Source organism: Natrix helvetica (assembly GCF_964273705.1).
Source record: "Natrix helvetica genome assembly, chromosome: 7".
NCBI classification, from domain to species: Eukaryota; Metazoa; Chordata; class Lepidosauria; order Squamata; family Natricidae; genus Natrix; species Natrix helvetica.
In genome coordinates this window covers 12,933,423-12,956,180 of record NC_138558.1, presented here as the reverse complement: position 1 = coordinate 12,956,180, position 22,758 = coordinate 12,933,423, and the positions used below count along the sequence as shown (strand labels likewise).

Below are 22,758 nucleotides of genomic sequence, written 5' to 3'. Positions count from 1 at the left end.
TAGGAAGTGTCTCTTTAAATTCCAGGTTGCTTCTCTCTTTGGTTAGTTTCCAGCCATTATTTCTTGTCCTGCCCTCCGGTGCTTTGCAGAATAATTTGACCCCCTCTTCTTTGTGGCAGTCTCTCAAATACAGGAATACTGCTATTATGTCGCTTCTAATTCTTCTTTTCTTTAGACGAGCCAAACCCAAGTCCTGCAGCTGTTCTTCATATGTTTGACTACCTTTAATTATGAAAATACAACTTTGTTTGTTGATAGAGTTTTCTGAAGAGAAATGCTATTTTAGGAACAATATACTGACAGTGCAAGGCCACCCAAATCACCCATGTGCAATATTGAGTGTATATGTATGCGTATACATACTCATGTACACATATCATCACACACACTGCTAATATGTGTATATATTGAAGGTTATTAAAGTCAAGGAAAGAATAAAGGTCACCAGTGAAATAGTTTATTGACTATATTATTCTTGATTACCGGTACACATGAAATCAAGCCAATATATCTATTTTTTCTTTTGAGCCATACTAGAATTCTCATTTCGTTTCATTTTATGAAGCCCTTGGTGCTCTCTGAGCTTAGTGTTTTTTGCAGATGTTTCATTACCAAATTAGGCAACATCATCAGTTGAGTCGAGCACTGATGATTTTATACCCAGTTTGGTAATGAAACACCTGTAACAAACAAACAAACAAACAACAAACAAACAAACAGCCAAGCTCAGAGAACAGCAAAAGTCCCATAGTTCAGCCAGTCGAGTTATATAAATTTTCATTTGTTTCATTTGCATTACCAACTTTCTCTAAGAAGTGGTTTAAAAAGAACTCTTGGAGTATAAGAGGCACCTTTCCTCCCCCCCCCCAAAAAAAAGAGGATGAAAATTTGGGTGCATCTTATACACCAAATTTAGCACCACCCACACCCACCAGAGGCCAAAAACACGGGGTGTGGAGGCAGCGATGGTCTGTGACAATCCCTGAAGCCTGGAACAGCTGATTGGGGGTATTCCGGCAGTCCGATCCACCTGCCAATCAGCTGTACTGAATCATGCTGGAATAAGTGCTGAAGCAGAGTTTGCAGCAGCAATCACATTCAGAAAGCACAGTAGCTGATTCAGCAGGATTCAAAATAATAATAATATACAATACGTTACCAAGAGCAGGTTTTCCAAGGTAGCAGTAAATACAAAGCACAAGCAGTTTCACTTTCAGTTCTCAGCTAAGCCAAGCTCCTTCCTGTCTCCTTGTTGCTCACACAGCAAATTTCAGAGTCCAAATATACCTCATTGGCTGACTTAGTTGCTGTGCCTATTCATTGGCTGACCTTGTTACCATGTGTCAGCTGAATACCATGGATGCTGCTAGGCAGAGGTAGAATTTTTCTTCTTCTTATTTTCCTCCCCCAAAACTAAGGTGCGTATTATACTCCGGAGCGTCTTTTACTCCCCAAAATACGGTAACTACAGGCAGAATTAATTTTATTTCTCACCTCCTCCAAATGGCGCCCATATGACTCTGCGGATGGACCTCACCCAATCCTCCATGTCATTCTGAGTGCTGGCCATAAGGAGGTAAGTCTCATGATTTGAGGTCATTCGTTCTCTGTCCCCTCCTACGAAGAAAAGAATAAATGTGTTAAGGAAATATGTTCTCTTTGCACCCAAATATTCATATTGAAGTCACTGTTGGAAAACCCAACAGCAGTCATGGTCAAGCAGTTATAGAAACATAGATAGTTCATTACCCCAAAGGCAGTGGGGGGGGGAGAACCTTCTTACCGCTGGAATCGGAATTGCTTATTTCTGAGGTGTTCTGACCTAGGCTTCACAAAATCACCAAGCACGACAAAACCCCTTTTTATTAATGTGAATTCCTCTCATTCACACCCAGCAAAGTCCCCGCAAACAGTCTTTCAAGGGTGAATTTACAACCACAGACCTTATCAGGCTTGGAAAGCTGCCAGGCCAGTATCTTCCAAACACAATGCTGTACAAGAAAAGACTTGGCAAGGAGTCTCTGAGAGTCACAAACAGATCTTCACACTAATTAAACAAATTGTCTCCTGCAAACTTCACTCTCCTTTCGCTCCTCTTTTATTTCCTCTGGGAGGGGGCATTCACCTTCCACTTGTGCCTTTACTCCCGAGTCAGCCCTTGTTCCTTAACTGTTCCCTTCTCCTGGCAGTTCTGTGCATCTGCACATCGGGAACAGGCTCCAGCTGTTCTTCTGCCCCACTGATCTCAGACTCCGAAGGCAGCTGATAACTGTCATATGGCCCTGACCCCCTCTCTGCCTCTGACACAGAGTCCTCATCAGAGCCTTCCACAGACTCCAGGACTGGCCCATGTTCCTCCCCAACCTCCTCACTGTCTGAATCTGCCACTAGCTCCACTGGCAGGCCACAATATGAGGTACGAAGCCCTCTCTTCGTTTGCCAGAACATTTTTCAAAATACTGGCAGTGGTGAAATCTAAATTTTTTTTACTACCGGTTCTGTGGGCATGGCTTGGTGGGGTCCTGTGATTATGTAGTCATGTAACTGGGGGATCAAAAGACAGAAACTCACTTTAACTATGTCCTACTGGAGCAGGGTTGGACTGGATGACCTCCAGGTCCCTTCCAGCCCTGGATTATCCTCTGAAGCTGCATCTAGTGCCAAGTTTGTAGTCCTTCCTTCCTCTCCTTTTTCCCTCCCTCCCTCCCTTTCTTTTTCTTTCTTTCTCCCTTCTTTCTTTCTCTCTGTCTCTGTTTTTGCCTGCCTCTCTCTCTTTCCTTCTTTCATTCTCTGTGCACCTACCCCTCGTTTTTGGCCTAGCAGGCCTCAGGGAAGCCTGCTGGGAGCAAAAACGGACCTCCCACCCCCCATTTTTGATGCCACCCCACCCCCTCATTTTTGGCCTACTAGGCTTCAAACAGTTTGGCCTTTTGGCTGTGCGATCGTCGGAACTTTTTTAAAAAAGTTATTTGCTAAAGTATTTTTTACTACTGGCTCGAACTGGTAGCATTTCAACCCTGAAGTCTGAGATGTTGAAGTTCTATGAAAGGTATCCTGCCTACAGTTATTGATCATCCCTTGGGGTACACAACTGCAAGAGAACAATTATGGTGTAAACCAGAAGCAAATGTCCAGATGGAACATTCAGTTCTGCTCAACGTATTTGGCAAATGAAATGCCTGAGAAGATTGATACAGGAGCACTATTTAAAAAGAGAGAGAGAGAATTGGGGTGGGGTCATGATGAAGAAACTGCTCCAAGCAGCTGAGAAGAAGGCAGAATTGGTGGCCAATATTCCAAACATTTTAGAAATGTTATTCCCCTTGAGAATGCGCTCTCTGGCGGTCTAAGAATTCATTCAGTTCATGATGGACACAGGTGGGATGGCCAGGCCTGGTCACTGATCCAAGGCGAAAGAGTACATAATGCTAAAATGCATTGACCTCAGCTGGCAAATTACAGGTAGTCCTTGACTCACGACCACAAATGAGCCCAACATTTTTGTGGTTAAGCGAGACAGTTGTTAAGTGAATATCACCCCATTTTACAACTTTTCTTGCCACAGCGATTCATTTTCTTAAATGAATCGCTGCAGTTGTTAAGTTAGTAACATGGTTGCTAAGTGAATTTGGCTTCCCCGTTGACTTTGCTCTTCAGAAGGTCCCAACAGGGGATCCCATGACCCCGGGACACTGCAACCGTCATAAATATGAGGCAGTTGTCAAGCGTCTGAATGTTGATCACTTGACTTTGGGGAGGCTGCAACGGTGTGAAAAACAGCTATAAGTCACGGTCACTAAATGAACTATTGAAAGTTGAGGTCCACCTGCATGGTAAAAAGGACTTTCTGAAGATAGAAAGTAGGATTAGTGAGTTAATATTTCATGCGAAAGACTCCTTCCTTCCTTCCTCCCCCACTCAGTATCTCTCTCCCTCCCCCCCCCTCCCTCAGATCATTCCCATTTGCTAACATCTGATGGGAACAGTTGGGCTATTAAATAAAAGAACCATATATAGCTTTCTCTCTTAAAACTTATCTGAGAAACAATTATGATTTTATAAATTGTATAGCTTCTGCTCCAGAACGCCGGTGAGAAAACACTTCCATATTGGGCAATTTCAACCAAATTTGGTACACAGATGATTTACTCTTTGGAAAAAAATACTGTGGGGCTAAGACACCCCTAAAACCCTTCAAGATGGGTGTTCTGTTAAGATACAGCCTGTTGTGCCTTAAAATGGCTTCTACTATATTGCCATAAAATGGTTTCTATTGTACAGCGCAGTGGAGTTACCATGGTAACGGCTTCACAATACTCCACAAAGGGGCTCCCTCTGGTAAGGGGGAAAATCCAACATTAAAAAATTATGTTTGGTCTGGACATTTCCCCCTTATAAATAAACACTCGGTCAATGCTGGCTTATCGGCTAGTTACCAATAAAGTACAGTTTGGGCATAGAATGGCCTTTTTATTTTATTTTATTTTGGGGTCCTTCATATGGGCTTCAAAGCAGTTTACATAAAAAGCATCAAACACCATTTCATTCCTCTGTCAAACGAAATAATTTTAATTGAAATCTCAAAATTGGCAGGGAGCAGAGGTAAAAGCTTCCCTTGTATATTAAAAGCCGGTGCATGTTTAGCAAAATGAGAACGTTTTCCCTGTTCAGCTGAACAACGAGGAAGGAGCTAATTATCGCATCTCGTTTGGGAAGAACGTCATGTACAAATAAACAGGTAACCTGCGCCCCCATTTTATAGAATGGTTTTTTTTTAAAGAGGAGAGTGGAGTGAGTGTAAGACAGTGGTGGCGAACCTATGGCACATGTGCCAGAGGTGGCAGACAGAGCTCTCTTTGTGGGCACATGCGCCGTTGCCCAAGCTCTGTTTCGGGTCTCTGCCATGCATGCGCACACGCCTTCCATCGGCCAGCTGGTCTTCGGCTCTCTACTGTGCATGCATGGGGTGCAGGCGCATATGTATCCACACCTGGCACTTTGGGTGGGGTGCAGGTGCATGCAAGGGGTTTGGCTCCACGCAAGCACTTTGGGCACTCAGTGCCTAAAAGATTCGCCATCCCTGTTCTAGGAAATAGTTTCCTTTTTTATATATATAAAAAGTTTTATTGGTTTTTTCAAATATTTTGGGGAAAAGGGTACATAAATGTGAAGAAAAATTTTGACAGCTACATCATACGGAAGGTGGTACTTCCCCGGAGTCTTACATCTCTCTCTCATTTTATATATATCAAAATATCATTATTACATACATATTAGCAGTTTAGGTTTACTTCAAATTCTTTAACATCTTCAATCCTACTTTACATCACTTCTAACCAAAGGAAATAGTTTCTTATGGATCTCTTATAACCTGAAAATCAGATGCGGAGGAAAATCAGATGCTGAGGATTTCAAGATGCGATCTTAAGCCAGCTCCGAAACACTGCAGGGAACTGAACTTTTCCCAGAAAACCTTCATGGCTAAGTCCTGACTGACAGGTGATTTACCAACTGTATTGCTATATCCTCTGCTGTCTTTTTTACGGCTCCACAGCATGACTCCGAAAGGCAGCTGCTGTAACATATTCTCAAGCAGAGGGGAAAGTGGCAATTTTCCCGGGTACTAAGAGCTCCCTTTTAGATAGGCTCCAATTTTGTTTGACCACTAAAGGCTCAGCCAGTTCACAAGTGCGCTGGAAAACAGTTCCAGGGTTTTGTAGAAAGCTAGCACCCACCCGTCTCCTAGAAGTAATGTAATATTTTAGGAAATAGGAAAAAAGGCCCAATATTATGTTTCCCTGGATGAGAAGTGGAGAAACATGGCCTTGGAAAGCAGCCCCCACCTTTCTTAATAGCCCTCAGCAGATGACAGCACTAAAGAGATAAAGAGATAGACAGCTCTATTCATAAGCAAATACCCTCACCCAAGATCCAACAAAGGTAGGATTAGCTCTCAGCCTTAATAAGAATTGCCCAAAGCCCCTTCATTGCATCATCTCAGTTTCACCAGCAAACTTCAACCAAACCTGGGAGCTCAGGCAACCTCAGCTACGACCCCTACATGGCCCCATGGGAGTCTGACAACAGCCAATAGAATACATGTTTTTGCACAGGAACAGGAAGTTCAAGTTCAAAGCCCAAGAGAAGATATAAATACCCCCCACTATCAATGCCACATGGTCATCTACCTAGAATCCATGTGCTTGGTGGTTCTGCTTCATCATTAAACCATCTTTCCAATCACCCTCCATGTTTCCAGTGTTTTCCCTCCCGGCTTGGAACTGAACCAGAGGGATATTTCTCCCAAAAGTTTCAGTTATCTTATCCGGGAACTTTCATCCTCCTAAAGGTGCTTTTCCAAGAGGCAAACTGGACTTTCTGGTTTTTCTTTGAAGACGTTTCGCTTCTTATCCAAGAAGCCGAAGAAGAAGAAGCTGCTTGGATAAGAAGCAAAACCCCTTCAAAGAAAGTCCAGTTGCCTCTTGAAAAAGCACCTTTGGGACTGGGATAACTGGGATGACTGAGAATCTCCATAGACTTTCAGCCTCTTCCTTCCTTCCAAGAGCCAGCTAGAGTCACACCATGACTGGAAGTTAAGAAGTGCAAATATCTTTTATTGCCCCTAAATGAGCTGAGTTTCAATGTGGAGCTGATAAACACCAGCCACTAGAAAGCATTCTTCTTCTTCCTCTTCCTCTTCTTCTTCCTCCTCCTTCTCTCTTCTTCTCTTCTCCTCCTCTCTTCCTTCTCCTTCTCCTCTTCTTCTTCTTCTTCTTCTTCTTCTTCTTCTTCTTCTTCTTCTTCTTCTTCTTCTTCTTCTTCTTCTTCTTCTTCTTCTTCTTCTTCTTCTTCTCTTCCTTCTTCTCCTCCCTATCCTTCTCTTCCTCCTCCTCCCTCTTCCTCTTCCTTCTCCTCCTCCCTCTCCTTCTCCTTCTCTTCCTCCTCCTCTTCTCCTTCTCCCTCCCCTCTCCTCCTTTTTTTGGAACAATGGCTGAGGGCTCTAACGGAAAAAGAAACACTTTTCATTAGGTTGCTTTCTGATAAAAGTTTCTCCGGATCCTTTACATTACAAAGCCCCTGACGCCTTGCCACAGGCCATCCTAGATTAATGGTAGTTGAACTCCAAACTCCAACTGATCTCAGGTTGCTTTTCCCTTTAGTATAAAGGGAAATCTTCTGAACACCATGGAGTTGCCTCTGGGATAAATAAACTTAGTACTTGCTTGACTTTGAACCTGCCCTTCCTCTTGCATCAAGTTAAAATGTTATATAGAGTGGAACTATTATTTTGGAGGGCCAGCCGTCGCTTCTTAATGATATCGACATGTCTTTTCCACTCAGAGCTGTATTTTATTTTGTCCCGGTTCTTCCACACACTACAAATGAAAATAGGCTTGGAGGCAGACATTTTTACATTGGAAAACCAATGGAGCATGAACTCAATAGAAGATGCTTTTTCACAAGAAAACAGACTTGGGATAGAGATACCCAGATCAGCGGTGGTACGCTGCGCACGGGGCCGGGCATCCTAGTCGGGCAGGTGCACTGCGCATGCATATGCCACCACCCTACAAAGCCCAGCTGCTCAGTGGAGGTCGCATAGGCGCAGCACGATGTGCCATGTGTGCAATTGGGCCGGTTGCTTCAAAAACAGGTAAGGAACGGGGGCAGGCGGGCCAAGCAAGCCACCATACTGGTACGGTGGCTGCTGCTCCCGGCTACTACCGGTACGGCCATACCGGCCCGTAATGCCCAGAACCCACCACTGACCCAGATCCATTTACAGGTAGTCCTCGGTTTACAACGGTTCATTTAGTGATTGCTTGAAGTTACAACAGTGCTGAAATAGGAGTCTTATAACGACTGCTTTTCACGACTGACTGATCTTTATGACAGTGGCAGCGACCACTTTTTGTAACCTTCTGCCAAGCAAAGTCAACGGGGAAGCCAGATTCATTCAACCATGTTAGTAACCTAACATGCGGGGCTGCTTCGAGCCTGTGTGATGGTGAAGTGTTAAATCAACTAAGCTCAAAAAAACCAGAAATTCCAAATAAAATTCTAAAAACCACCAAGAATTAGGTAGAAAAATAAATTCCTTTCTAATGGGAGAAAAAAAAAACCTGTTGAAATTGCAAGGAAGATTCTCCCCCCCTCTCCCATTCTGATACTAATCAGCAATTTGGAATGAAAAGAATGGAAAAGAGGAAGGACTCGTGATGGTGTGATTGCTGTCTTCCAGTATTTGAGGTGCTGACACCGAGAAGACGGGGTGGAATTGCCAATAAAGGAAAATATTTGCAGATCAGGGTTGAGATAAGAGCTCCTTGGTGCTCTCTAAGCTTCTTGCAGACATTTCATTACCCTAACTAGGTAACATCATCAGTGATAGGACTAGTGATGGGTTACAGATCCCATCGCAACTGGTACGCTGTGCACGGGGCCGGGTATCCTTGTCGGGCACGTGTGCTGCGCACGCATGTACATGCCACCGCCTGTGCGTGCGTGCGCTATTGGCCTGGTTGCTTCAAAAACAGGTAAAGGACGCGGGCAGGCGGGTGGGCGAAACAAGCCATTGTACTGGTACGGTAGCTGCTGCTCCCAGCTACCACCGGTACAGCCGTACTGGGCCATACAGCCTGGAACCCACTACTGCTAGGACTGAATTATTTTCCAAAGCACCCAAGAAGCAATAGGTGGAAACTCGCTAAAGAGAGATCCAATCTAGAACTAAGGAGAAATTTCCCGGCAGTGAGAACAATGAATCAATGGAAGAACTTGCCTTCCTGAGTTGTGGATGCCCAGTCACTGGAGGTTTTTAAGAAAAGTGTGGACAGCCACTTGTCTGGATGCAATATGTTTTCCTGCCTTGGACCGGGGGTTAGACTAGAAGACCTCCAAGGTCCCTCCCAGCCCTATGACTCTCCACTCCGTGTCCTCTACTGCTTAGAAAATTTCAAGCCTTCCCCTTCCTTCCCACCCGTGGTTTATAAGTAATCCATTCTACTTTGCTTCTCCTCTTCTGTAAACTCAGATGCACTCTGGTGATTTAGTAAACAGAGGGTGGCACTTGGAGAGCCACTTGATCAGGCTTCCTTCAACCACTTCATCTCATTCTGGGTGCAGCTTTGTTCACCCAGCTGACCCTGTTCAGATGCGAGCATAAAATGTTAAAACGTCTGGCTAGCAAGGGGGGAAAAGAATAAAACATAATCATGAACGAAAAATGCCTTTTTAGGAAACCGGTTGCAACTTGTCTGACTTCCCAATATTACGTTGCCCTTATCGCTGAAGGAATTTGTCGAAATAAGGAAGGAAGGATCGGGATACACTTTCTTTGCATTCCATCTCTCGCTGTTGAGCACGTAAGGAAATAAAACAGGAAGGGATTTAAAGAACTTAAGCCATTGTTCACAAAAAGTATACTGAAAACTATCCATTGAGATTTTCCTGGTAACATTAAACAGGGTTGTGCAATGATCTGAACTCAAAAGTGAAAAGAAGAGGAAGAAAGAGGAGGAGGAGGAGGGGTGGAGGAAGAAGGGGTGGGGGAGGAGGAGGAAGTAGTAGTAGTAGTAGTAGTAGTAGTAGTAGTAGTAGTAGTAGTGGTGGTGGTGGTGGAAGAAGAAGAGGTGGAAGAAGAAGAAGAGGAGGAGGAAGTGGTGGTGGAAGAAGAAAGGGTAGAGGAAGAAGAAAATAAAGAAGAAGAAGAGGAGGAGGAGGAGGAGGAGGAGGAGGAGGAAGAAGAAGAAGAAGAAGAGGAGGAGGAGGAGGAGGAGGAGGAGGAGGAGGGAGGAGCTAGTTCTTTAATACAGTACAAACAATTCCAACCTCCTCCAAATCATTCATATTTTCCCTTTAAATCTGGATCATACTAACCACAGGCGTGAACTTATAGGAAAACAGCAGAATCTAAAACACTCCACAGTTGGGACAAGCACAGAGATGTGATTGAACCAGTTAGGAACTGTTTCATTCAATTTCTGAAAGGAAGAGAAAAGCTTGCCCTGAGATTGTAGGCAGAGGATTATCATTGTACCCCAGTGATGGTCAACTTCAGTAGCTTTCAGATGTATGGCCCTCAACTCCCAGAATTCCCTAGCCAGCATATTGCTGTAACCAATGGTGGTAGCATGATGTAGGTGCTGCCCTGGGACCCATCCACTCTCCTTTTGGCAGGCGAATTCTGTTGACTGCCAACAGTTTGATCCTGACCGGCTCAAGGTTGACTCAGCCTTCCGTCCTTCCGAGGTCGGTAAAATGAGGAGCCAGATTGTTGGGGGCAATAGGCTGATCTGTAAACCGCTTAGAGAGGGCTGTAAAGGCACTGTGAAGCGGTATAGATGTTTAAGTGCTATTGCTGTACACACACACACACACACACACACACAACTACAAGAAGAACTCAAAACTCATTTTTCAGGACTGACCTGCAAGACATGCTACTTCAACTCTTCTCTTATTGCTTCAACTCTACTTTCAACGTATACATGAAGAGGTATATACTACACATCTCCCTGGGATCATAATGAATGTGCTTTAATGAACATGCATACTTCAGCCTGGAGTTGGTTCTCCTCTGGAGTTGTCCTCGCATCCTGCTAGTGAACGATGCACAGTGCATCACAGCAAATCTGTTGCAGAAGTACACTCACCGTCATTGCGTTGTTTATGTGACTTTCTCCTTGAAACTCAAACTCAGGAAGCAACCAAACTTGCCTTTTGTTTCATAGAAAACTTATTTTTCCCAGAAACTGATGGACAAGCCCCTTGTGAAAATTGTAGCAACTGCCTCTCAAAGAGTGCTAGGCCCAGGGCTGTCTAGCTAAATATAGGAATGGTTCAGAAAGGCATTCCCTCCCTCAGAACCAGTTTTTAAAAAGGCAAAAGAAGGAGAGTAACGGCCTCTTGAAAAATAAATCCGCAATACTGGAATCCACACTGTATATCGGAAATTAATACGATCGAGCGGGTCCAGAAGTATTTCACGAGAAGAGTCCTCCACTCCTCTGCTCACAATAGAATCCCTTATGCCACCAGGCTCAAAATGTTGGGCTTGGACAACTTAGAACTACGCCGCCTGCAGTCAGACTTAAGCATAGTACACAAAATTGTCTGCTACAACGTCCTATCTGTTAATGACTACTTCAGCTTTAACCACAGTAATATACGGGCAACCAATCGATACAAACTCAAGGTAAACCGCTCCAAATGATTGCAGAAAATACAACTTCAGCAACAGAGTGGTCAACACCTGGAATGCTCTACCTGACTCTGTTGTTACATCCTCAAATCCCCACAGCTTCAACCTTAAACTGTCTACGTTGACCTCACCCCATTCCTAAGAGGTACGTAAAGGGGGCGTGCATAAGCGTACTAGTGTGTGCCTACCATCCCTGTCCTACTGTCCCCATTTATTTGTACTCCTTTCCTTTGTTCATCTCCATGTTTATACTTATACCTGTTACCTTATACATGTTTGACAAACAAACAAACAAACAAACAAACACAAACATTTGATTTAACTAAACAAAGGCTTGGTGCCCTCCTGAGATTTCTTCGGTGGTTTGAAGGAAAAGGATAGAAAACTGGAGGATATTAAGTAAAAAACAAACAGGAATTGGAACTCAATAGTGCGGTTGAAGAATGTTCCTTTGCAAAAGCTGACTCCCCAATAAGGACACTCTATATATGATTTGCATCAAGAGGAACTCACTTAACCATGTTAAACCTCTGATCTGCACTTCAGCTAGGAATTTGGCTCAGTTTCATTGCTATGTGCAATGATTATTCTGTATTCTCAAGACGGTGTGTTTTATTTATTTAATCTGTTGATCCGTCAACCACATATACATGTATGTGCACACATAGGTAAAGGTAAAGGTTCCCCCTCACATGTGTGCTAGTCGTTTCCGGCTCTAGGGGTCGGTGCTCATCTGTGTTTCTAAGCAGAAGAGCCAGCGCTGTCTGAAGACATCTCCATGGTCATGTGGCCGGCATGAGTAAACGTCGAAGGCGCACGGAAGGCTGTTACCTTCCCACCAAAGGTGGCCCCTATTTTTCTACTTGCATTATTTACGTGCTTTTGAACTGGTAGGTAGGCAGAAGCTGGGACAAGTAACAGGAGCTCACTCCGTTATGCGGTGCTAGGGATTCGAGCCGCCGAACTGCTGACCTTTCTGATCGACAAGCTCAGCGTATTAGCCACTGGGCCACCGTGCCCCTCTATGTGCACACATACACCTCACTAAATCAGTTTGCATAGTATTTTTTAATTTATTCTCAGGTTCAAGTCCATGCATGGCTATTACAAGGACTCAGATAACTTTATATGTTGAGGTGCCTATACCATTTCTCATGCCAGACATGCCTGCTTAACATTAGTGACACCATTAAATGTGCTTAGATTAGTTCACAGATGATGTGTAGGGGCCACTTCTTTCCAGCAAACTGGGACTCAACCAACCGCCTATCCATTACAAGAGTCAATTACAAGAGTGTTGTAAGAAAGAATAGCAAGAAATACTGAAGTGGCCAATATGAAGAGGCTGAATATTTTCTTTCTTTTTCCACATTAAAAAAAAAAAAAAGTAATTTGCTACTCCTTGAAATTGGGGCTTGAGGGCTGCTGCTGCCTAGCAATATTCTTAAGTAACATCCTCAATAATGTTGCTGTAATGAGAGCAATAGTCAACAACATTGGGAAAATCAAGGATTCTACAGTATTGTCTGTATTCCTATGGGGCATTTCATTTAGGATCAGAGATGCTACTGGAAAACATCACGATACATCGTGTAATGGCAGCATGATGCCACGAGTTTGACACTCGTGTGTTTGGTACACCAAAAAATCCAGTAACCCAAGAAGAAAAAACAGGAGTCATCTACAGCATACAGTTTAAGGACAATTAACAGCCACTATGTAAGAGAGACATACAGAAGACTAGCTGAATGCATCCATGAATCCAAGTACCAGTCGGAAGACATGAGGAAAACTTCTTAATCACACAACACATGAACAAACTCAACCATAGTTTCAACTGGGAAAACTGTGAGCATCCTAAGACGAAGTTAAATCCCCAAAATGCTAGGGAAGCTTGGCATTCAGACAAATCATCCTTAGATGCATAGAGATAAGCCACATTTGTGCTATTCAAAAGAGACAATTAAAAGATCAGAACACATTTTCTCCAACAACCATCATTCAGATAAGCAGGGATTAACATCAGACAAACAATCAAGCAGAAAACAATACGCTAATTAAGAAGCTACTAAGGAGAAAAACACAGGATTGCCAACACAGGCAGGGCAAGCTACTGCATATAAGCAGGGAGAAAAGCCCATACTCAATCACACTGATGGGTGTTACTTCGAATGAAACATCTGCAGGCAAACAAGAAGTTCAGAGAGCACCAAGGACTCCACAAAGTTATTGTTCTTGAAGAGAAGGGACATCTTATTGGGTTGGTAATAGTAATGTTTCCTCTTATCTTTGCTACTGGTTTGGAACTGGGAGCGTGTGTGTGTTTTGCTCACATGTGGCGCTTCTGCGTATGCGCAGATCATCCATGATGACGTCTGGGCAGGTGGACGGAGCCACCCGCTACCGGTTCTCCTGAACCAGGGCAAACCAGCAGAATTCCACCTCTGATTGGTAATGAATACAGCTCACATGTGTATGGGAAATACCTTATTCCACAACCGACAGCAGCTCCGATCCTTCAATAACAATAGCATACACATATTCTCTAAAAGGCCAATATCAATGTTGATTGACTAGACTTAAACTCCAAACTTTTTTTGCTCAAAGTTCTTTTTTTTGATGACAATTCCTTCCAACAAATGTCTCGCTAGAGTTAGACACTAGAAAAACTGGTTAGGGGGAGACAAGATAATTATGGGAACAAAGACACAACGTATAATTGTACAGAATAATTGAAAGTTGGAGGAACAGGAAATAAGATACCAATTTACATTATTTTAATGATTCTCAATTTTTTACATGCTGTTTGCAGCTCATTTGTGACAGGTTTTTCTTTTGTTCTATTGCCAAATAAAAGCAATTGACTGATGATTGATTGTGTGCCATCAAGTCAGTATCAATCCATAGATCAGATTTTTCTCTGGGAAAATAAGCTCATTGTTGACTATACATTGGTTGGTATATTCATATATTTTTTTAATTTTTTTTGCAAAACTGAATTTGTTTTTGGTACTTTATCCTATTTTATTACTCTTTTGCAATCCCTTTTAGGTTTTTTTTTTTTTTTACTAATAGAATTTTCTAAATCAATACAGAAACCATTTTTTCTTTGAACATTTCCCCAGGAGACCGATTCTGGATTGATGCACCCTCACCTTTCCGAAAACACAACAGGCATAACAACAAATTTTATTGGGTTCACATTCCTTGTCTAAATATCCATGTAGTCCGGTGATGGCTAACCTTTTTGTTGTTGAGTGCCAAAAATGCGAGCATGCGAGTGCGATAGCGCCCATGTGCACCGGACCCATAATGCAAAGTGCGTCCCCACATGCGCATGCACACACAACCCCGTTCCCCCCCATGCATGCCGCACTGCCGGTGCGCTGCTTGCCACCAAGCTGAGCTTAGTATTTCCTCCAGGGGGCCGGGGGAGGAAAGTCTTCGGAGCCTGGGAAGGCCGAAAAACAGGCCTACCGGAAGTTCGGAATTGGACTGTTTCCATTTCCAAATGAGGACCGTTTGTGCTGGAGCTGACATAGGGCGATGGCTCGCGTGCCATAGGTTCACCATTACGGATGTAGTCAAATCTTCCTGCCATAAATTCAGATGGAGTTGCTAAGAAAGGAATCTAGACAAGCTATTTAAAAGCAATACAAATAAAGGGGGCAGAATGGTTGAAGTTCAATGACAAGTTCCTCTTCCAGGGTGTGGCCCTGACGAGCATGCATGCGCCCTGCCTTTTCGGCACTTGGTTTGCCATTACTGTATTAGTCTGTGAAAGACAAAAAGCAAGAAGACGCTGGTGGCTACTCGAGCTGGAAAAACCAATACCACACTCCTGATTCTTGATCCAGCTGTTTTATGTAACTTCTATTCAATCCATAGATTAATTATTATTCACAGACCCAGCTCACCAACTATGATCTGAACAAAGCTTGCTGCAAAGAACACACCTCAACTGATTTTTGTAGGGAAAGTCAAAGATAGCAGTCATTTTTGCTCTGATCTTCACTTACTCAAACCATTCAGAGATCCAAACCTGACAATTTGTAATTTATCTACGCTCTAAGACCATCTTTTCCAATCTACTGTCCTCCAAACGTTGAGTTTACATGTCCCTCCGTTGTCCCCAGAAAACTTTCTGTCCAAGGAGACTTTGAGCAGATAATCTCAACATCTGTTCAAGTTGGAAAAGCCAGTCTTACGAGGGAAAGGTCCATTTATAGCTACCTCTCCCTTTCTTTGCCCATTTTCGCTTCTGGTACAAAACAGAAATGTAATTAAAGTGGATGGGGGTTTAGAGTCAATAGTGCAGAACCGGAAGCTTTCCTAACCGTGTTCTTGATTGCATTTCTGGTGCTGTCAATAAGGGATGCATTATTTACGAAATGGGTTTCAAAGAGGCAGAATTATTAGGGGAGCCATTAAACAGAATTATATCTAAATTCTCAGTGAAAGTCAGCACAACGAGAGGGTACCTTGACAGTTATCATCTGATTCAATATGTTATTTGCTTAGCCGCCTATTAAAATACCACAATAGTGTACCAAATGCATCAACCGAAGCACATACAGACCTTTTAGGATATATGCGTCATTACCAGGGTGAAGGCAGTGATGTTAACTACATAAAGAAAGAAAAGATGTGGAGACTCTAGAAAGAGTGCAGAGAAGAGCAACCAAGATGATTAGGGGACTGGAGGCTAAAACTTACGGTGAACGGTTACAGGAAATGGGCATGGCTAGTCTAGTGAAGAGAAGGACAAGAGAAGACAGGATAGCAGTCTTCCAATATTTGAGGGGCTGCCACAGAAAAGGGGGGGTGTCAAGCTAGTCTCCAAGCAGTGGTGGGTTCCGAATCCTGTTCCAACTGGTACGGTTGGAATGGGCCTGGTGATGTCCACATGGATGTGCGTAGTGTGCGCATGCATCTTACTGCTTCCGTGAGCCTCCACGATGCTCCAGCTGCTCTGCGGAGCATTGCGCAGGGGCTGTACATGCCGTGCGCGTAAACCCCAAAGACTTAAAAGACCAGTAAGGTGCTCAGGTGAGCCCTCCGCAGCACCGTACTGGAATGTATTCGGTGCTCTGGACAGGCTCCGGTACACTCGTACCGGGGTGTACCGCCTGCAACCCACCACTGTCTCCAAGGCACCTGAAGGCCAGACAAGAAATAATGGATGGAAACTGGACCAGGAGAGTTTCAACCTGGAAATAAGGAGGGACTTTCTGAGAGTGAGAACAATCAACCCATGGGACAGAAGTTGCTGTCGGAAGTTGTGGGAGCTTCACCACTGGCGGCTTTCAAGAAGAGACTGGACTGCCATTTGTCAGAAATGGTGCTTGAGCAGGGGGGGTTGGACTAGATGACCCAAAAGGTTCCTTCCAACTCTGTTAATCTGTTAAAGTCATCTGTTAGTTCTCTGTGTAGGTTCATTGAAATTCAGCAGAATTGAACCTCATCCCTGCATTGCAATAAATCCACTGGAGCTTATTAAGACAAAATAAAAACTGCTCGACTCAATTGATTGGTGATTGCATCGTTCTATCTTCCAGCAGTAGACAGCAAAATATACCAAAAAGCTCGTAGACCAGACCATGGTTGCCACACAACATTGTTGTGAGACTAAACATGAAAGATGTGCTTCCCTGCCTCTTATTATCAGAGGCGGCTAATAGATCCATCCTGTGCTTTTCTTTACACAGTACTTTTTAAAACAATTTGCACAAGAGTGCTTGGAATGCAGTGTTGCAGGCTAATTCTGCCAATTGCCAGCAGCTCGATCCTGACTCAGCTTTTCTTCTCTGAAGCCTCCGGAGGGCGAAAAACCACCTAACGCGCAAACCGGAAGTTCGGGAATGGACTTCCGGGTTGCAAATAGGGCCGTTTTTCGCCTGCCTCTGGAGGGCCCCTGGGAGACAGGGGGGGCTGTTTTTGCCTTCCCCAGGGTTTTAGAAAGCCTCTGGAGCCTGGGGAGGGAGAAAAAAGCAGGGGGGGTTACGTGGGCATCTGCGTGGGGGGTCACGCGCATAGTATTATGGGTGTGGGCATGCCTGTGCATAACCCCCCTGCGCTCCCCCCACTTTTGGCACGTGATCCAAAAAAGGTTAGACATCACTGGTATAGGTTCTCCTGCTTGAGCAGGGGACTGGACTAGAAGACCTCCAAGGTCCCTTCCAGCTCTATTCTATTCAAGCAAGTCACCCCCCCCACACACACACAGGTTTTGTTTTTTTTTTTGCCAGTCTCCTTTCTCTGCCAATGCATTCAAGGACAGATCTACAAGGTGTATCATGGATGGGAAATCATACATTTAATGACTGGAAACAAACTTTCTAAGAATACTGGATGAATCTCCAGGAATTAATATTCAGCTATTCCTGATTTTTTTTTTAAAAAAATGTTTACTTTATTTTGGGGAATTGAACACAATTCCAGAGGTGGTGAGGAGAAAACAGGTTTTTTTTTTGGGGGGGGGGGGGTTGCCATAGCAAACTTTTCCTGCTTGCCGTCTCTGTCACCGATCTATTCTTTCAATTCTGTTCTGAAGTGAGCACTCTGGCTTAGAGGCCATTCATCTGATGGAACAGCCAGCTAAAAAACTAAAACTAAGTACTTTAATGGAGGAGAGAAGGGGGGAAAGAAAAAAGTAATTTCAGGCCAGTCCCTAGGTGGCATCAGATTACATCACAGTTCGCCGGGAATAAAGAAACGCAACAAAAGGAAGACAGACCCATCGAGGGGCATAAATAAAATATGAGAGACTTCTGGTTAAGGACTAAAGCACCGTCAGAGAAAAAAGGTTCATTATCCCAGAATAAAATCAATGCAATCCTGATACAAAAGAAGCACTTAGACTCTACACCACCAAGGGAATCATATTTTATTTAAGACCTGTAGGAAGGACACACTATGGCCTAACATTGCCAGTCAGAGGGTTTCTGTATTGCACTGCTGCTGGGTCTTGCTTGCCTCTGGTTTATTTATTGATTTATTTATGAGGCTATTTCTTGCCTTTCCTCCAGGAATCTAAGGTACCATATTTTTCAGAGTATAAGACGCACCAAGATTTTGAAGAAGCAATTTTTTTTAAGGTTTTGCACACTGCACACCTCCCAAAAATGGCCCATTATTCGTGAAAGCAGGCCCAGTTCCCCCCCCCCAAAGGACATGAATAGCCTTTAGGAGGCTTGTAGAGTGCTCCTGGGGGGTGCTCCCCCCAAAACGAGCAAAAACGGGTCCATCCCCCCCCCCAAACAGCATGCATAGCCTTTAGGAGACTTATAGAGTGCTACTGGGGGTTGGGGGGGTGGCAAAATTGAGCAACAAATGGCCCATTTTTCTCTCATTTCTGCTCTCCCCAGCCCCCAGGAGCACTCTGGAAGCCTCCCAAAGGCTATGCACGACCATTTTGGTGAAGGGGGAGGAATTTCGGGAGGCAAAAAATGCTGTATTCAGTGTATAAGATGCGCCCAGATTTTCAGCCTTTTTTTTTGAGGGAAAAAGGTGCATCTTATACTCCGAAAAATGCATTTACATGGGAAAGTTTCTTTCCTTGAAACAACAGAACTCTGGAGTTATAGGGAATGGAAAGAGAATGGTTCCCAAATTATTTTCCCAAGTGTCAGGCGTGGAAGCCATCTTTTGCATTGGGACTTCAGACCTGCCGCATTCAATGCTGTGGGAAATTGGAAAGGGGGATTATATGTAGTGTGAGAGATATAGCCAAAATAACATTTTTTTTCCAGAGAGTCAAGGACATCTTGCCCTGCACCTGGAGTGGTGTGACTGGGAGGCATCTCCAGTTGGGACAGTGCCTGACTGAAAAATGTAAAATGGGAATGTCTATGGAGATTCTGTATCTTACCCCCACAAAGTATTTGTTTCCAGAGAGTAAGTCACCTATGTACCAAGTTTGGTTGAAATTGCTTGAGGCGTTCCAGAGTTATGTTGGAACATACACACACACAGCCATTTTATATATATAGAAGATAGAAGATAGTAGTAGTGCGGGTGGGGGTGGTGGAGGAGGAAGAGGAGGGGGGAAGAAGAAGAAGAAGAAGAGGAGGAGGAGGAGAAGGAGGAAGAGGAAGAAGGAGAAGAAGGAGGAGGAGAAGAAGGAGAAGGAGAAGGAGAAGGAGAAGAAGAAGAAGAAGAAGAAGAAGAAGAAGAAGAAGAAGAAGAAGAAGAAGAAGAAGAAGAAGAATCATCCATCCATCCATCCATCCTTTTTCAGGAATGGACATGGAGATATGTCACCTAAAAGATGCAAAACATATATATGTTTTGCATCTTTTAGGTGACATATCTCCATGTCCATTCCTGAAAAAGGATGGATGGATGGATGGATGGATGATTCTTCTTCTTCTTCTTCTTCTTCTTCTTCTTCTTCTTCTTCTTCTTCTTCTTCTTCTTCTTCTTCTTCTTCTTCTCCTTCTCCTTCTCCTTCTTCTCCTCCTCCTTCTTCTCCTTCTCCTTCTTCCTCTTCCTCCTTCTCCTCCTCCTCCTCTTCTTCTTCTTCTTCTAAAGATGCAAAACATATATATATATATATATATATATATATATATATATATATATATATATATATATATATATATATATATATATATATATATATATATATATATATATATATATATATATATATATATATATATATATATATATATAAAACCATAGGAAATATATTTTGCTTTATATCCAGGTACAATATCCAATATTAAACGGATTAGCGGAAAATGTCATCTTTTCAGTGCCTATTTATATTGCATTTCAGAAGGGAGAAAAAATGGCTAAAGACAAATGTAAGCACTTTTCATTATGCTTTTTTTCTTTTAAGGTAGTGAACTTTGCCAAGTAGACCATGGTAGACTTCTCACTTCCAATGGCCTGATAAAAACTTCAAGACATCTCATTAGCGTCAGTAGCAAACTAAATCAGATCTTGGAGAAGAAGTGGTTTTGCCCCCAGGGTGACCAATAATGAATGCCACATCTAACAAGGAAGGCAGTTAAGTGGCTGTTAATAATCTCAACTATCAACAAATCCTCATTAAAATATCAGGGGTTCATTATTGTGAAACTTGGAAGTGGGATCTTGGTGATACATCTGAATTTCTGATACATCTCACAAGTTGAGACATGGGTCCTCCCAAATGATGTGGAAAAGATGAAGTGAGATGCAAGGGTAATTTTGAATAACCACCTACTAGAGTGATAGATGTCTACAAAAGGAATGCAAATGCAAATGACAGGATAATTACGGAGTTATTTCCTTCACTTTAGCAAACATCCAATTGCTGCTAGCTAGAATATCAGGCTCTATTAATTATTGCTGCTTGCTTTAGCCTCCTGTTTTAGTTATTATCTCCACATGATAAGCAGGGAATTATTGCAATTAGTATTTTCTTGGGAAGGGGGTGGGGGAGATGACAGTTTAATACCTAATTCTTTAATGGAGGGAGTGAAATCTACTTCCAGCACAAATCAATTATGAAGGATGAAAAAAAAAGACCAACTTTCTCTGCAAATGTGAAAATTATAGAATAGAATAACAGAGTTGGAAGGGATCTAGAGGTCTTCTAGTCCAACCCCCTTGCTTAGGCAGGAAACCATACACCACTTCAGACAAATGGTTATCCAACATCTTCTTAAAAACTTCCAGTGTTGGAGCATTCACAACTTCTGGAGGCAAGTTGTTCCACTGATTAATTGTTCTAACTGTCAGGAAATTTCTCCTTAGTTCTAGGTTGCTTCTCTCCTTGATTAGTTTCCACCCATTGCTTCTTCTCCTGCCCTCGGGTGCCTTGGAGAATAGCTTGACTCCCTCTTCCTTGGGGCAGCCCCTGAGAAATTGGAACAGTGATATCATGTCTCCCCTAGTCCTTCTTTCTATTAAGCTAGACAGACCCAGTTCCTGCAACCGTTCTTCATATTTTATATTCAGGCTGATGGTTTCTATCATGGCCGGATTGGATAGTATAAAAATTAAGCCAAGTGCTTCAAAAATCCTGAGCTTGGAAGCTGATTTTCTTTCTGGAGGAAAATGTTACATTGATTTTTAAGAATGATTCAATGATTGCTGGCACACCTGGGTTGGAATTTTTAAATCTGCTTTTACTACCAAATTCTATGTCAAGCACTAATGCTTTTGAACAAGCAAAGAAAGGAAGAACCTGCCCAATTCCTGTAGAAAAAGGTTCTGTAATGAAATAATCTGGGCAGATAAATAAGAAAGGCAGAGTTCAAACACATGATGATCTGGTTTGTAGCTGGGCTTTATTTCCATTTAGTGTAGAAATGCTTTTCCAGCTCGTAGACAAGGTTGAAATGTTGAGAACATGGTTTATCTCAACCCGAGGATTTTTAAAAAACTCACTGTCACTCTATTAAAAAAGTGTTTTCCAACAGCAGCTTAAAATCAGAGCATGTTATAAATCAAGGGTGTCAAACTCACGTTGTCATGGCGGTGTCACGTGACATATTGGGACTTTCCCCCCCTTCGCTAAACCTGGAGTGGGCGTGGCCAGCGCTTGACGCATCCGGCCCAGTGGCCGGGAGTTTGACAGCCCTGTTATAAATGAACTGAGAGGAAGAGCTGCCATTGGCTGATTGGCCATTTATAACTTGCGGCCTGCAGAAATTAGGAAGGATGTTTCCAGTTTGACGTAGCAGCCTAGAAACCAGGATCCTATGAGTTCTAGTCCCTCATTAGGTATGAAAGCCAGCTGCATGGCCTGTCACTGTCTCTCAGCCCAACCCACCACACAGGGCTGTTGTTGTGGGAAAAATAAAAGGAGGAAGGAATATTAGGTATTGCAGGATCCAATCTGAGTTGCACATTGGGACTGAAGGTTTATTCTTCAGTCCCTTTCAGGCTTGTGCTGGGAAGAATAAGCCTTGTGACCAACTCATCCTGCAACATTATCCTGCAATGTACGTATATTTACCTTCACTTGCAAATATTAGGTGCAGAGGTGGGTTCCTACCGGTTCGGCTAAGTACGTAATAACTCGGCTAGCCATGCCCCAAACCGGTCCTATCAGATCTTGTTTTTTGCTTCTGCACAAGCGCAGAAGCATTTTTAACCTATTGCGCATATGTGCATACCCCCAAAGCGCATCCTGCGTGAACTAGCAGTAGAAGAAGACAGAACCCATCCCTAGATGTGTTTGCCACCTTGAGTTATTTATACAATCTAATAAATATACCTCAAGGATGATACATTTCCCATCTCTGTTTCCGGATACCCATCCCTGATACTCACTGGAAACTTTATTTGATCATTTTACATAGTACTCCAAAAATAATGTTTCGTCAAAGAGGAAAATAAGAGGGGCTCAGATCTACATAAAATGTGGGGATCTTGATTTATAAAAATAGTACACACCTCAGCATTGTGTAGATAACTATGTCCAAGTGTGCTGGATATACACTTAATTGCTTATCCAAATGTCAATTCTTGGCCTTCAGCTCCAAGATATTCACAGTCTTTTTAGTTACTACCGTATTTTTCGGAGTATAAGACGCACCGGGGTATGAGACGCACCA

The 22,758-nt window shown here is 43.1% G+C and overlaps 1 protein-coding gene across 3 annotated transcripts in view; it reads right to left on the bottom strand.

Moving 5' to 3' along the window:
* ARHGAP24 (Rho GTPase activating protein 24) overlaps positions 1 to 22,758 on the bottom strand; it is a 446,035-nt gene that overhangs the window by 67,642 nt on the left and 355,635 nt on the right. For all 3 annotated transcript variants that reach the window (XM_081959210.1, XM_081959211.1, XM_081959213.1), the window contains one exon: positions 1,495 to 1,617. In XM_081959210.1, coding sequence (XP_081815336.1) covers positions 1,495 to 1,617 — 123 coding nt within the window. The remainder of the gene's footprint in view (positions 1 to 1,494; positions 1,618 to 22,758) is intronic.